The following is a 16,819-nucleotide window of genomic DNA, read 5'->3' as shown; positions in this document are numbered from 1 at the left end:
TCTTACAAAATAGAAAAAAAAATTATAATCAGAAAATTAAAACAGAAATACAGAACATACAGTGCTGCCCATAATTATTTATACCCCTGGCAAATTTTTACTTAGTTACTTTTATTAAACCAGCAAGTAATTTTTTTGACGGGAAATGACCTAGGTGTCTCCCAAAAGATAGTAAGACGGTGTACAAGAGGCATTATTGTGGGGGGGGGAGAAACATTTCTCAGCTTTTATTTACATTTGAGCAAAAAGTGTCCAGTCCAAAATTATTCATACCCTTCTCAATAATCAATAGAAAAGCCTTTATTGGCTATTACAGCAATCAAACGCTTCCTATAATTGCAGACCAGCTTTTTTCATGTCTCCACAGGCATTTTTGCCCGTTCATCTTTAGCAATGAGCTCCAAATCTTTCAGGTTGGAGGGTCTTCTTGCCATCACCCTGATCTTTAGCTCCCTCCACAGATTCTCATTTGGATTCCAGTCTGGGCTCTGGCTGGGCCACTCCAAAACATTAATGTTGTTGTCTGCTAACCATTTCTTCACCACTTTTGCTGTGTGTTTTGGGTCATTGTCATGCTGAAATGTCCACTGGTGCCCAAGGCCAAGTTTTTCTGCAGACTGCCTGATGTTGTCGTTGAGAATCCTCATGTATTGCTCTTTTTTATTCATGGTGCCGTTTACTGTGATTAGGTTCCCACCACCATGTTTGACAGTGGGGGTGGTGTTCTTTGGGTTGAAGGCTTCTCCTTTTTTATGCCAAATGAAGGAAACATCATTGTGACCAAACAATTCAATTTGTGTTTCATCTGACCATAACACAGAAGGCCAGAAGTCGTCTTCTTTGTCCAGATGAGCTTTTGCAAAGGCCAAGCGAGCTTTTGTGTGCCTTATCTGGAGAAGTGGAACCCAGCATTGTGCAGTGTCCGTTGGATTGTCTGCCTTGAGACATTGCCACCAGCAGAGCCCAGATTCACCAGGATGGTCTTGGTGGTGATCCTTGGATTCTTTTTCACCTCTCTAACTATCCTCCTGGCCAACACAGGTGTCACTTTTGGCTTCCGACCACGTCCTCTGAGATTTTCCACAGTTCGGAACATCTTGTATTTTTTAATAATACTTTGCACTGTAGCCACTGGAACTTGAAAACATTTAGAAATGGCCTTGTAGCCCTTTCCTGACTTGTGAGCAGCCACAATGCGCAGCCGCAGGTCCTCACTGAGCTCCTTTGTCTTAGCCATGACTGTCCACAAACCAACTGCAGAGAGCTGCTGTTTTTCACCTGTTGAGTTGATTAAAACAGCTGTTCCCAATTAATCAGGGTAATTAGGATGCTTTAGAACAACTTGGACTATTTGGAATGGTATAGAACTTTTGATTTTCCCACAGACTGTGACAGTTTGTGAAGGGTATGAATAATTTTGGACTGGACACTTTTTGCTCAAATGTAAATAAAAGCTGAGAAATCCCCCCCCCCCCCTCCCCCCACACAATAATGCCTCTTGTATATCGTCTTTTTATCTTTTGGGAGACACCTATGTCATTTCCCGTCAAAAAATTACTTGCTGGTTGAATAAAAGTAACTAAATCAAAATTTGCCAGGGGTATGAATAATTATGGGCAGCACTGTATGTGAGAATAAACACTGGAGTCATTTATCAAGACTGGCATTTCTATGCCAGTCTTCATATCCCCTTGCACCAGCCTCGTCATAAGTTAAGCTCCTCCTCCGCCAGTCTGTGCGCCTAGATTAAAAAGTACTCCAGCTTGTAGCTGGTGAACATTTCAGTCATCTTTTACGCCAGTAAGCCGGCATAAATTATTGTAAATGTGCCAGGGCCAATGGTGCTGCCCACACCATGCCCACTTTTTGGAAAGTAGCGATGGTGGGTGTAAAAGGATCTAAGCAGTTTGTGACTTTTTTTTTATTTTTTTTTATGCCAGAAATCTGGGGTAGGACCATTCTAAATGCCCTCCACAATGCAGAGTTGGGGCTCATTCAAACGACCGTATGAATCGGTGCGGACCTATTCACTTCAATGGGGCCACAAAAGATGCGGACAGTACACAGTGTGCTGTCCGCATCCGTACTTCTGTTCCACGGCCCTGCAAAAAAGAGAGAACATGTCCTATTCTTGTCTGCGGACAGAAATAAGCAAGAATAGACATTTCTATTATAGTGCCGGCCATGTGTCCACAAAATGCGGAACGCACACAGCCGGTATCAGTGTTTTGCGGGCGCAAAACACTACGGTCGTCTGAATGAGCCCTTATAAGAAAAGTTTTAGTGATTTGTCAATACCAGAATTTGAGAGCAGACCGTGAGGAGAGCTGATGGGTCTGATAGAAATGTGGTTGAAAACTTGTCCTGCTGCATGCACGTCCTGCACGTTATCAGATTTTATAATAAATTATACATTCTCTGCTCCTACTTAATGCAGATTCGACACACACGTCAGGAGTGGGCACCTGTATGTATGCCGCACAGGAACAGTTAAAAGGCTCACGCTATGATTTTAAGGTATGTAGACTAATTCTATTTATATAGTGCCACCATCTTCTGTGACTAAACCTGCAATAATTGTGCATTTTTTAAAGATGTTTCCCATTAAAAAAAATCTTATCTCCTGTTGACAGGATGGTTTGGGGCCTCAGTGGTCGTCAGGTGAATGTGGGCCTGCGCTTCCCCGTTTAAATGGAGCAGTGGTCAAGCATGCACGCTGCCGCTCCCAACTCTTTGGGGCTGCTGGAGATGGCTGAAGGCTTGTACTTGGCACTCTCCAGCAGTTCTATACAGTAGAATGGAGCACTCCATTCAGATTTGGAGCATGGGTCCCTGTTCTCCTGATTGGTGGTGGCCTCAGCCTGTGGATAGGGCATAGGTTGTCCTAAAGGGGTATCCAAGTTCTCAAACCGCCCCCCCCCCAATGTGCCGGGCATCCTCACAGGTAATATACTTACCCCACTACCTGCGCCGCTCCTGGTCCCACCAAAGGCAGGTAGGGACAGGGACGAGCCTCCCTAGCGTCACCTGCAATGCTAGGGAGGCTCGTCCCCGCCTACCATTGGCTGCTCCCCCGACACCGGATGTTTTCATCCGTGTGCAGGGAGAAGCAGCAGTGCGGGCACCAGGAGCAGCGCAGGGAGCGGGGTAAGTATATTACCTGTGAGGATGCCCAGCACATAGGGTCTGTTTGAGAACTTGGATAACACCTTTTAATGGGACAACCTTTTTAAAGGGGTTCTGTACTTTATTACTGATGATCTATCCTTTGGCCAGTGACATCATGACTTATCTCTGGCCCCATTAAAGTGAATGCGGCTGAGCCGCGCCCAGGCCAGTGATAATAGTCATGACATCACTCACTGGCCTGCGAGAAGGCCATGGCACCACCGCCATCTCACAGTTCATTGGCGGCGGTCCTGGGTGTTGGGTCTCTGCCGATCAGATGCTAATGACCTATTCAGAGGTTAGATCATCAGTAAGGAAAAAAAGTACAGAACCCCTTTAAGGAATGCTGCAGTTTTTCAGCTCCATCGTTTGTCCTATGAGTTGCTGGCATCATTTTTAATATTGTAAAACGTGAAATCCATTTATATCGATTGATGTAGAAGACCTGTCCTTCTCTGACACTGCTGCTCTGGTTGCTGGTGCGCTGCTTTGCAGGATAGTGTATGTGCAAGCTACAAATACTAGATTGCTTTAGTGACTTTATTACTGGGGTGATAGAAAGTAATGGGAAGGGGCAGCATATTCATACCATGTGGATTCATGAGGAGCCTGGCATGACTGAACTGTCCACTTCTACTGTCTCCTATGGCCTGCGGCATTCATGGTGCATGCCGAGATAGTTTTTTTTACTATTACTTTTGATGAACAACATGGCAGGTTGCATTTTAAGTGGGTTGTAATAAAAAAAAAAAATATATATATTAAACTGATCCTTCCCATACCTGCTCCATTCCAGCACCACTGTTCTGTATTCCCTTGTTGGTCTATGGTTTTCATGACTGCAGCATTTGCATGCCCATATACTGCATGTAACTGCTGCAGTCAATCTGGTCTCCGTGGTGGTGTGCCATATACCACTGAGGCCAGTGATTGGCTGCACAAGTCACTTGTGCTACATGAGCATGTCATCGCTGCAGGTGTGGGAAGGATAGGATCAGCAGTTCTGGAAAAGGTGGGGGAGGGGGGTTTGCATGGTAAGTATAACTTTTAATTTGTTCTTTAAAAAAATAAAATAAAATGGGGCAACCATTTTATAAGGGATTGTCCAGGGTTAGAAATAAATGCTCTGTACTATATACAGTACAGACCAAAAGTTTGGACACACCTTCTCATTCAAAGAGTTTTTTTTATTTTCATGACTATGAAAATTGTAGATTCACACTGAAGGCATCAAAACTATGAATTAACACATGTGGAGTTATATACATAACAATAAAGTGTGAAACAACTGAAAATATGTCATATTCTAGGTTCTTCAAAGTAGCCACCTTTTGCTTTGATTACTGCTTTGCCCACTCTTGGCATTCTCTTGATGAGCTTCAAGAGGTAGTCACCTGAAATGGTCTTCCAACACTCTTGAAGGAGTTCCCAGAGATGCTTAGCACTTGTTGGCCCTTTTGCCTTCACTCTGCGGTCCAGCTCACCCCAAACCATCTCGATTGGGTTCAGGTTCAGGTCCTGTGACTGTGGAGGCCAGGTCATCTGGCGCAGCACCCCATCACTCTCCTTCATGGTCAAATAGCCCTTACACAGCCTGGAGGTGTGTTTGGGGTCATTGTCCTGTTGAAAAATAAATGATGGTCCAACATGCCGCTGCAAGATGCTGTGGTAGCCATGCTGGTTCAGTATGCCTTCAATTTTGAATAAATCCCCAACAGTGTCACCAGCAAAGCACCCCCACACCATCACACCTCCTCCTCCATGCTTCATGGTGGGAACCAGGCATGTAGAGTCCATCCGTTCACCTTTTCTGCGTCGCACAAAGACACAGTGGTTGGAACCAAAGATCTCAAATTTGGACTCATCAGACCAAAGCACAGATTTCCACTGGTCTAATGTCCATTCCTTGTGTTCTTTAGCCCAAACAAGTCTCTTCTGCTTGTTGCCTGTCCCTAGCAGTGGTTTCCTAGCAGATATTCTACCAGGAAGGCCTGATTCACACAGTCTCCTCTTAACAGTTGTTCTAGAGATGTGTCTGCTGCTAGAACTCTGTGTGGCATTGACCTGGTCTCTAATCTGAGCTGCTGTTTAACCTGCGATTTCTGAGGTTGGTGACTCGGATGAACTTATCCTCCGCAGCAGAGGTGACTCTTGGTCTTCCTTTCCTGGGGCGGTCCGCATGTGAGCCAGTTTCTTTGTAGCGCTTGATGTTTTTTGTGACTGCACTTGGGGACACTTTCAAAGTTTTCCCAATTTTTCGGACTGACTGACCTTCATTTCTTAAAGTAATGATGGCCACTCGTTTTTCTTTACTTAGCTGCTTTTTTCTTGCCATAATACAAATTCTAACAGTCTATTCAGTAGGACTATCAGCTGTGTATCCACCTGACTTCTCCACAACGCAACTGATGGTCCCAACCCCATTTATAAGGCAAGAAATCCCACTTATTAAACCTGACAGGGCACACCTGTGAAGTGAAAACCATTTCCGGTGACTACCTCTTGAAGCTCATCAAGAGAATGCCAAGAGTGTGCAAAGCAGTAATCAAAGCAAAAGGTGGCTACTTTGAAGAACCTAGAATCTGACATATTTTCAGTTGTTTCACACTTTTTTGTTATGTATATAATTCCACACGTGTTAATTCATAGTTTTGATGCCTTCAGTGTGAATCTACAATTTTCATAGTCAAGAAAATAAAGAACACTTTTTGAATGAGAAGGTGTGTCCAAACTTTTGGTCTGTACTGTATATCTGGATCTGGACTTTGGAGCAGGGAACCGACCAGACTGCTACCTCCTGGCGTAGTGTCGGATCAGAAACATCGGTGCAAGGAGTCGGGCAATATTAGTAGTCGGGAGACATGCCGAGGTCAGGGCAGGCAGCATACAAGTTTATACGAGAAAGCAATCCAAGGTTAGAGCAGGCGGCGTACCTAGGTATTCGAGAAAGCGGTAAAGAATCAGAGTCGAGAAACAGGCAGGGTTCGTACATGGGCTGACACAGAAGAAGCAAGCCTTCACAAGGCTGGCAAACACTAGAATACCTAAAGCCCAGACAAGGAGGTGGCGCAGCCAGTCCAGCTAAATGGGAAAGTTGATCTGTCCCTTAGTCAGCAGCTGGACAGAGAGCGAGAGGGAAGGGTCAGTAAATGTAAGCCATTGTCCTTGTGTTTTGCAGTCTGATATGTACAGTGTTGGCGTTATATTACTGGAGCTCTTTCATCCATTCTGGACGGAGATGGAAAGGAACAACGTTTTATCGGCTCTCAGCACCGGGATCATCCCGGAATCATTTGTGTCTCGTTGGCCGGTGCAAAGTAAATACGTTAAGTTACTGACCAGCGCTGACTGTTCACTACGTCCATCTGCTGACGAAATGCTGAGGGGCGAGCTGTTCCTTGAGAGGGAAAATGTAAGTATGCTGTATAAAATAGGGTTATTGGGATTACAAGATTGACGGCCTATCCTTAGAATAGGTCATCAGTAGGGATGCGCAAACTTGATATTTTTGGGTCACGATTCCGTTATCCCGGAAGCCTTTAAGAGGCATTTCGTCATAATAGAAGACTATGGGCTGCCTAACGACTCCGTCTGGTTTCCGTTATGCAGGACAGAACTCCTGCATAGCGGAAACCAGACGGAGTCGTTAGGCAGCCCATAGTCTTCTATTATGACGGAATGCCTCTTAACCCCTTAAGGACCGAGGACGTACCGGTACGCCCTATTTCCCGAGTCCTTAAGGACCGAGGACGTACCGGTACGTCCTGACTTAAAATCTGCATTCCGGCGCCGCGGGGGTTAATCGGAACGGGATGCCGGCTGAAATCATTCAGCCGGCATCCCGTAACAATGCAGGGGGGGGTCATTTGACCCCCCCGTGTCGGCGATCGCAGCAAACCGCAGGTCAATTCAGACCTGCGGTTTGCTGCGCTTTTTGCAGTTTCTGATCCCCGCGGTCCCTGACCGCGGGGATCAGAAACTTCAGAGTGCATAAAATCAATATTGCGCACCCCCCCCCTGCACCCCTGCATGATTTGATGGCGGCGGGTGGTGCAGGGGGGGTGTCGCAGGCGGTGGGGGCGTTGCGGGAGGCGGGCGGTGCGGCAGGCGGGATCGCGATCCCCCGCCCGCCTCCCATTGCATAATCGTTGGCGTCTAGTGGGTTATACCAGGGTGCCAGCACATTGCTGGCACCCTGGTATAAACGGCTGACATCGGTGATGCGATGTCAGCCGTTTAACCCTTTCCATGCAGCGGTCCGTACGGACCGCTGTATGGAAAAGGTTAACAGCGCAAGGAGCTCCCTCCCTCTCCGATCGGGGGGCTGCTGTGCCTTTGCAGCCCCCCGATGGGAGAGGGAGAGAGCCCCCAGAGAGCCCCCCGAAGCCCCGTCCTCACCCTTCCCCGTCTGCGAAGTTGTGACAGACGGGGAAGGTTCCCATGGCAACAGGACGCCTGCTCAGGCGTCCTGCTGTCCATGGTGCTGAACAGATCTGTGCTGAAAGCATAGATCTGTTCAGTGTAAGTAAAATACAGTGCAGAAACCTATATAGTTTCTGTACTGTATTTTACAGACATCAGACCCACTGGATCTTCAAGAACCAAGTGGGTCTGGGTCCAATTTTTTTTAAAAAAAGTGAAAAAAGTTAAGATAAAATAAAAAAACATTTATCACTGAATAAAATTAAAAATAAAAAAATACACTACACATATTAGGTATCGCCGCGTCCGTAACGACCTGATCTATAAAACTGTCATGTTACTTTCCCCGCACGGTGAACGCCATAAAAATAAAAAAATAAAAACTATGAGAAAATTGAAATTTTGCCCACCTTACTTCCCAAAAAAGGTAATAAAAGTGATCAAAAAAGTCGCATGTACGCCAACATAGTACCAATAAAACCGTCATCTCATCCCGCAAAAAATGAGACCCTACTCAAGATAATCGCCCAAAAACTGAAAAAACTATGGCTCTTAGACTATGGAAACACTAAAACATGATTTTTTTTGTTTCAAAAATAAAATAATTGTGTAAAACTTTTATAAATAAAAATAAAGTATACATATTAGGTATCGCCGCGTCCGTATCGACCGGCTCTATAAAATTATCACATGACCTAACCCCTCAGGTGACCACCGTAAAAAAAAAGAAAAAAAAAAGTGTAAAAAAAGCAATTTTTTGCCATCTTACGTCACAAAAAGTGTAATAGCAAGCGATCAAAAAGTCATATGCACCCCAAAATAGTGCCAATCAAACAGTCATCTCATCCCGCAAAAAATTAGACCCTACTCAAGATAATCGCCCAAAAACTGTAAAAACTATGGCTCTTAGACTATGGAGACACTAAACAATTTTTGGGTTTTAAAAATGAAGTTATTGTATAAAACTTACATAAATAAAAAAAATTGTATACATATTAGGTATCGCCGCGTCCGTGACAACCTGCTCTATAAAATTACCACATGATCTAACCTGTCAGATGAATGTTGTAAATAACAAAAAAAAAAACGTGCCAAAAAAGCTATTTCTTGTTACCTTGCCGCACAAAAAGTGTAATATAGAGCAACCAAAAATCATATGTACCCTAAACTAGTACCAACAATACTGCCACCCTATTCCGTACTTTCTAAAATGGGGTCACTTTTTTGGAGTTTCTACTCTAGGGGTGCATCAGGGGGGCTTCAAATGGGACATGGTGTCAAAAAAACTGTCCAGCAAAATCTGCCTTCCAAAAACCGTATGGCATTCCTTTCCTTCTGCGCCCTGCCGTGTGCCCGTACAGCAGTTTACGACCACATATGGGGTGTTTCTGTAAACTACAGAATCAGGGCCATAAATAATGAGTTTTGTTTGGCTGTTAACCCTTGCTTTGTAACTGGAAAAAAAATATTAAAATGGAAAATCTGCCAAAAAAGTGAAATTTTGAAATTGTATCTCTATTTTCCATTAAATCTTGTGCAACACCTAAAGGGTTGACAAAGTTTGTGAAATCAGTTTTGAATACCTTGAGGGGTGTAGTTTCTTAGATGGGGTCACTTTTTTGGAGTTTCTACTCTAGGGGTGCATCAGGGGGGCTTCAAATGGGACATGGTGTCAAAATAACTGTCCAGCAAAATCTGCCTTCCAAAAACCGTATGGCATTCCTTTCCTTCTGCGCCCTGCCGTGTGCCCGTACAGCAGTTTACGACCACATATGGGGTGTTTCTGTAAACTACAGAATCAGGGCCATAAATAATGAGTTTTGTTTGGCTGTTAACCCTTGCTTTGTAACTGGAAAAAAAATATTAAAATGGAAAATCTGCCAAAAAAGTGAAATTTTGAAATTGTATCTCTATTTTCCATTAAATCTTGTGCAACACCTAAAGGGTTGACAAAGTTTGTAAAATCAGTTTTGAATACCTTGAGGGGTGTAGTTTCTTAGATGGGGTCACTTTTTTGGAGTTTCAACTCTAGGGGTGCATCAGGGGGGCTTCAAATGGGACATGGTGTAAAAAAAACTGTCCAGCAAAATCTGGCTTCCAAAAACCATACGGCGCACCTTTCACTCTACGCCCCGCTGTGTGGCCGTACAGTAGTTTACGGCCACATTTGGGGTGTTTCTGTAAACAGCAGAGTCAGGGCAATAAAGATACAGTCTTGTTTGGCTGTTAACCCTTGCTTTGTTAGTGGAAAAAATGGGTTAAAATGGAAAATTAGGCAAAAAAATGAAATTCTCAAATTTCATCCCAATTTGCCAATAACTCTTGTGCAACACCTAAAGGGTTAACGAAGTTTGTAAAATCAGTTTTGAATACCTTGAGGGGTGTAGTTTCTTAGATGGGGTCACTTTATGGAGTTTCTACTCTAGGGGTGCATCAGGGGGCTTCAAATGGGACATGGTGTCAAAAAAACTGTCCAGCAAAATCTGGCTTCCAAAAACCATACGGCGCACCTTTCACTCTACGCCCCGCTGTGTGGCCGTACAGTAGTTTACGGACACATATTGGGTGTTTCTGTAAACAGCAGAGTCAGGGCAATAAAGATACAGTATTGTTTGGCTGTTAACCCTTGCTTTGTTAGTGGAAAAAATGGGTTAAAATGGAAAATTAGGCAAAAAAATGAAATTCTCAAATTTCATCCCAATTTGCCAATAACTCTTGTGCAACACCTAAAGGGTTAACGGAGTTTGTAAAATCAGTTTTGAATACCTTGAGGGGTGTAGTTTATAGAATGGGGTCATTTTTGGGCGGTTTCTATTATGTAAGCCTCGCAAAGTGACTTCAGAGCTGTAGTGGTCCCTAAAAATTGGGTTTTTGTAAATTTCTGAAAAATTTCAAGATTTGCTTCTAAACTTCTAAGCCTTGTAACATCCCCAAAAAATAAAATATCATTCCCAAAATAATTCAAACATGAAGTAGACATATGGGGAATGTTAAGTCATCACAATTTTTGGGGGTATTACTATGTATTACAGAAGTAGAGAAACTGAAACTTTGAAATTTGCTAATTTTTCCAAATTTTTGGTAAATTAGGTATTTTATTATGCAAAAAAATTAATTTTTTTTACTTTATTTTACCAGTGTCATGAAGTACAATATGTGACGAAAAAACAATCTCAGAATGGCCTGGATAAGTCAAAGTGTTTTAAAGTTATCAGCACTTAAAGTGACACTGGTCAGATTTGCAAAAAATGGCCTGGTCCTTAAGGTGAAAATGAGCCCGGTCCTTAAGGGGTTAAAGGCTTCCGTGGGGCATTTCGTTATGGCCCGTTGTAACGGAATCCATAACGGAATTGCCACAGAACCCAAAAACCAAGTTCGCTCATCCCTAGTCATTAGTATCAGAATGGTGGGGGTCCAACTTTCAGCAACCCTGCCGATCAGATGTTTAAAGGGGCAGCGACCTATTCAATGGCCCCATTGCTATGTGCCCCTGCATGCTGGACATTTAGTAGAGGCTCACAGAGTATTGAGGAGACATCTGATTGGGCTCAGCCCAAGCAGTAACACCAGGGAGTGTCCATCAACACAGCAGGTACGACCCTAAACCTCTAGAATAGGGTTAGGCAACCTCTGACCCTGCGGCTGTCATGAAACTACAACTCCCAGCAGGCATACTTGCTTTTCTTAGAACTCCCTTAGAAATGAATGGAATATTCTGGAAATTGTAGTTTCACAACAGCTGGAGTGCCAACGGTGGCTGACCTCTTAGCTGGGTCACAACTAGGGCAATGCTAGTCTTCAGGACCAGGCAAAGTGTAGCAGTTTTTACACTGGTCAGTTTAACAGCTTTTATTTTTTTTTACAGGATAGGGGCTCATTCACATGGCAATATGCGGGCCTCGGCCATGTGCACCCCCGCATCACAGATGCGGACCCATTCACTTGATCTGGTCTGCAATCCGGAAGGTTTGTGAGGAATTGAGGCACAGAATCGCTACGAAGTTCTGTGTGCCTCCGCACCGCAAAAAAAATAGAACATATTCTATTTTTTTGTGTGGTGCAAACAGATCACAGACCCATTCAAGTTGAATGGGTCTGGATCCGTTGCGGCAGCCGCACGGATGGTTCCGTGCGTTGGGGACCGCAAATTGCAGCCTCCAATGCACTGAACGGCCATGTGAATGAGCCCTAAGAGTAGAGCTGTTGTGGCCAAGCAAGGAGCCCCATGGGACATCTCTTTGGCGCGCACACAGGATCATTGGTAAAAGTCTATCCATATCCTACGGAATATAAACCTGTTGGCCAATCATAACTTTTTTCATCAGCAGATCCAATAATTATGCCGTTTTGACAATTTTACTTTGTCTTCTATTCTTTCGGCAGCTGGTTCAGGATCTTCAGCAGAAAGTCCTTTTCTTAGAGGAGGAGAATGAGAGACTGAAGAGGAGCCTGGAGTTATTACAGGGGCAGATATCGAGCAGAGACGCCGGCCTCCAGCTTTAGATCATGTTGCTGTCTGTTCATTACATTTTTATTGTAAATTAAATGTTATTTATATATGGAGTTGTACAGTCATTATTAAGCAATGTATCGGTCGGCAGGCCTGCATTAACCCTTTAGCTTTTGGAATGCTGCACTCTTTTGAGTGTTCCTTTCTGTCCCCACATACCTATCCCCGATAAGGGCACTTTCACACTAGATATTATTTTCTGGTATTGAAATCCGGTAAAGGGTCTCAATACTGGGAAAAAACGCATCGGTTTTGTCCCAATACATTCTGAATGGAAAGCAATCCGTTCAGTATGCATCAGGATGTAGTCCCTTGTACGGTATTTGATTGGACAAAAAACCAGAACACTACCGCACTTGCTGGATCCGGCGTTAATTTCCATTGAAATGTATTAATGCCGGATCCGGGTTTCCGGTCTGCGCAGACGCAGTTCTTTCTAGCTTTGAAAATATTTAATAATGGATCAGTTATTCCAGATGATACTGGAAAGACTGATCCGAAAAAAATAAATCTGTTTGTATATGTATTTCCGGATCCCGCAGGCAGTTCCGGCAACGGAACTGCCTGCCGGATTCTTCTAACACTAGTGTGAAAGTACCCCAAGTCTTCTAAGAATGGATTTATGACTACAGTATGTATTTTGCAGTAACAGTGTTGCATTTTTTGTGGGCAAATCCATTGTAACAATGCCTATCCTGGGCATTGAATAGGACGTTCTATCATTTTGCGGGGCTACAGAACACTGTGTGCGGTCTACATTTTTCACAGTCATTGAAATTAATGTTGGTGTTATCCAATACATTCCAGAACTCTAATGGTTAGATAGCATCATAAATCAATATAATGCTATGCGACACCGTGGGCGCCAACGACAGGTGCTGCTGCATCCTCATGCTGTGAGTCCAGAGCGTTGAACTCTCTCGTTTGAAAGGGGCCTTATGGTAACAGTCCCCAGATCACTAGATCTAGCCCTGTGTATAAATACTAGGAGAAGACATGGATCATTTCTATGCTTCTCAGCACAGGGAATCCCTGTGGCAACATTACCGCTGGCACCAGGTTCCCTAATAAATGCAGGAATATAGTATGAGCTCTGTGACAGCCTGAGGCTACTTTCACACTAGCGTTCGGGCGGATCCGTTCTGAACGGATCCGCTCATATTAATGCAGACGGAGGCTCCGTTCAGTACGGATCCGTCTGCATTAATAACTTTTAAAAAAATCGCAAGTGCGCAAGTAGCCTGCGCGGATCCGTTCAGACTTTCAATGTAAAGTCAATGGGGGACGGATCCGCTTGAAGATTGAGCCATATGGTGTCATCTTCAAGCGGATCCGTTCCCATTGACTTACATTGTAAGTCTGAACGGATCCGCACGGCCAGGCGGACACCCGAACGCTGCAAGCAGCGTTCAGCTGTCCGCCTGTCCGTGCGGAGGCAAGCGGAGCGGAGGCTGAACACCGCCAGACTGATGCAGTCTGAGCGGATCCGCTCCATTCAGACTGCATCAGGGCTGGATGGCTGCGTTCGGGTCCGCTCGTGAGCTCCTTCAAACGGAGCTCACGAGCGGACCGACGAACGCTAGTGTGAAAGCAGCCTGACCGTGCTGGGCCATCAAATAAAAGGGACTAGTTCATCAGCCTGTTAGTTTAAGGTCTCATGCACACGACAGTTTTTTTTCACGGTCCGCAAAAACGGGGTCCGTGATCCGTGACCGTTTTTTCATCCGTGGGTCTTCCTTGATTTTTGGAGGATCCACGGACATGAAAAAAAAGTCATTTTGGCGTCCACCTGGCCGTGCAGAGCCAAACGGATCCGTCCTGAATTACAATGCAAGTCAATGGGGACGGATCCGTTTGAAAATTGAGCCACAGTGTGTCATCTTCAAACGGATCCGTCCCCATTGACTTACATTATAAGTCTGGACGGATCCGCTTGCCTCCGCACGGCCAGGCGGACACCCGAACATAACTTGAAGCGTCCCCATCACCATGGGAACGCCTCTACGTTAGAATATACTGTCGGATATGAGCTACATCGTGAAACTCATTTCCGACAGTATATTCTAACACAGAAGCGTTCCCATGGTGATGGGGACGCTTCAGGTTAGAATACACTGCAAACTTGGTACAAGACTGCCCCCTGCTGCCTGGCACCACCCGATCTCTTAAAGGGGTTAATTGTACTATCATATTCTCCTGTAAGAGATCAGGGCTGCCAGGCAGCAGGGGGCAGACCCCCCCCTCCCCAGTTTGAATATCGTTGGTGGCACAGTGTGCGACCCACCATCGCCCCCCCCTTCCTCCCTCTATAGTTAAAAATCGTTGGTGGCACAGTGTGCGCCCACCATCGGCCCCCCCTCTCTCTATAGTAGTAACAACCATTGGTGGCAGTGTGCGGCCTCCCATTCCCCCCCCCCCCCCCCCCCATCATTGGTGGCAGCGGAGTTCCACTCGGAGTCCCAGTTTAATTGCTGGGGCTCCGATCGGTAACCATGGCAACCAGGAAGCTACTGCATCCCTGGTTGCCATGGTTACTTAGCAATAGTACAATAGAAGATTCATACTTACCTGCTTGCTGCTGCGATGTCTGTGACCGGCCGGGAGCTCCACCTACTGGTAAGTGAAAGGTCTGTGCGGTGCATTGCTAAAGAACTGTCACTTACCAGTAGGAGGAGCTCCCGGCCGGTCACAGACATCGCAGCAGCAAGCAGGTAAGTATGAATCTTCTACTATTGCTAAGTAACCATGGCAACCAGGGCTGCAGTAGCTTCCTGGTTGCCATGGTTACCGATCGGAGCCCCAGCGATTAAACTGGGACTCCGATCGGAACTCCGCTGCCACCAATGATTGGGAGGGGGGGGGGGGGGGGGAGAGATGGGAGGCCGCACACTGCCACCAATGGTTGTTACTACTATAGAGAGAGGGGGGCCGATGGTGGGCGCACACTGTGCCACCAACGATTTTTAACTATAGAGGGAGGAGGGGGCGATGGTGGGCGCACACTGTGCCACCAACGATATTCAAACTGGGGAGGGGGGGGGGGGGGGGGGTCTGCCCCCTGCTGCCTGGCAGCCCTGATCTCTTACAGGAGAATATGATAGTACAATTAACCCCTTTAGGTGCCGCACCTGAAGGGGTTAATTGTGCTATCATAACCCCCTGTAAGAGATCGGGTGGTGCCAGGCAGCAGTCTTGTACCAAGTTTGCAGTGTATTCTAACTAGAAGCGTCCCCATCACCATGGGAACGCTTCTGTGTTAGAATATACTGTCGGAAATGAGTTTTCACGAAGTGAAAACTTAGATCAGAAAAAGCTTTTATGCAGACGGATCTTCGGATGAAAGCAACCTACGGCCACGGATCACGGACACGGATGCCAATCTTGTGTGCATCCGTGTTCTTTCACGGACCCATTGACTTGAATGGGTCCGTGAACCGTTGGCCGTGAAAAAAATAGGACAGGTCCTATTTTTTTCACGGCCAGGAAAAACGGATCACGGATGCGGCTGCCAAACGGTGCATTTTCCGATTTTTCCACGGACCCATTGAAAGTCAATGGGTCCGCGAAAAAAAAAAAAACGGAAAACGGCACAACGGCCACGGATGCACACAACGGTCGTGTGCATGAGGCCTAAATGTGGTGTGATAGGGGTGGTGTCAAACCCTGAGGCATCACAGCCAGTGCGAAGGTATTTTACCTTATTGCTTTTATGCACTTGAGGATATTTCCCGCTGTACATGCAGATTGTGCCACAGAAAATAGGTTGTCTTTCGTTGGCGCCTAAAACTAACCCACAAAGCCATTTGCTGCACTTTTTGGAAGCGATAGGCTAACCATTTGCAATTTACTTCATACTATGATGTAGCGTTCACTGTAAAAAAAAAAGACAGGACTAATCAGAAACTTACAAAGTAGTCCACTGAGATTACCAGCTCCAGAGTTCTACACCAATTATGAATCCACTGTGAAGGCTACATTGGTTGGGGAAAGGATTGCAGCAGTATTGGATTTTTGGCAACTTGTGCTACTATCCCGATCACTGCAATCGTGGCTGGCCTAGCGTGCCCGATTAGCAGTGGGTTGGCCACATGCGCACAACAAGTAATTATGTCCAGTCATTTAATAAGAATAATTGATGCTGCCTCTGATGGAGGATCTAGATCAGGGATGCTCAATCTGCAGCCCTTCAGCTGTTGTAAAACCAACTCCCACCATGCCCTGCTGTAGGCTGTCTGGCCATGCTAGGAATTGTAGTTTTGCAACATTTGGAGGGCTGCAGGTTAGGCATGCCTGATCTAGACCAGTGTTTCCCAACCAGTGTGCCTCCAGCTGTTGAAAAAATACAACTCCCAGCATGCCTGGACAGCCTTTGGCTGTGCGGGCATGCTGGGAGTTGTAGTTTTGCAACAGCTGGAGGCACACTGGTTGGGAAACGCTGATCTAGACCATGGACGATGGACTGCGCATGCACTAGTTTCCCTGTCTGTCTCCAGTGTAAGTGAATAGTGGCTGCTGACAGATGGAACCCTCCATCAGCAGCCATGGCTGAAAATACAAAAAGTAACGAACACACAAAATGCAACAGCACTCTGCAAACAATAAAATAAGTACATATAATAATGCCATACTCACTATATAAAATACTAATGCTACGTTGTAAATGTGAGATTCTTGGCAAAAACTTTTGTACAAAATTATTTGTGCCCATCTGCTAGCGTC

The 16,819-nt window shown here is 45.4% G+C and overlaps 1 protein-coding gene across 1 annotated transcript in view; it reads left to right on the top strand.

The window, feature by feature from the left end:
• LOC122945680 (eukaryotic translation initiation factor 2-alpha kinase 1-like) overlaps window positions 1-12,119 on the top strand; it is a 58,267-nt gene extending 46,148 nt beyond the window's left edge. Inside the window, exons 13-15 of the mRNA XM_044304823.1 lie at window positions 2,438-2,517; window positions 6,347-6,580; window positions 11,974-12,119. Of these exons, the coding sequence (XP_044160758.1) occupies window positions 2,438-2,517; window positions 6,347-6,580; window positions 11,974-12,093 (434 nt within the window). The 3' untranslated portion in view covers window positions 12,094-12,119. The remainder of the gene's footprint in view (window positions 1-2,437; window positions 2,518-6,346; window positions 6,581-11,973) is intronic.
• The last annotated feature ends 4,700 nt before the right edge of the window (window positions 12,120-16,819 follow it).

Source organism: Bufo gargarizans, chromosome 8 (assembly GCF_014858855.1).
Source record: "Bufo gargarizans isolate SCDJY-AF-19 chromosome 8, ASM1485885v1, whole genome shotgun sequence".
Taxonomy (NCBI): domain Eukaryota; kingdom Metazoa; phylum Chordata; class Amphibia; order Anura; family Bufonidae; genus Bufo; species Bufo gargarizans.
The sequence above is the reverse complement of the archived record's forward strand: the minus strand, read 5'-3'. Positions and strand labels throughout refer to the sequence as shown.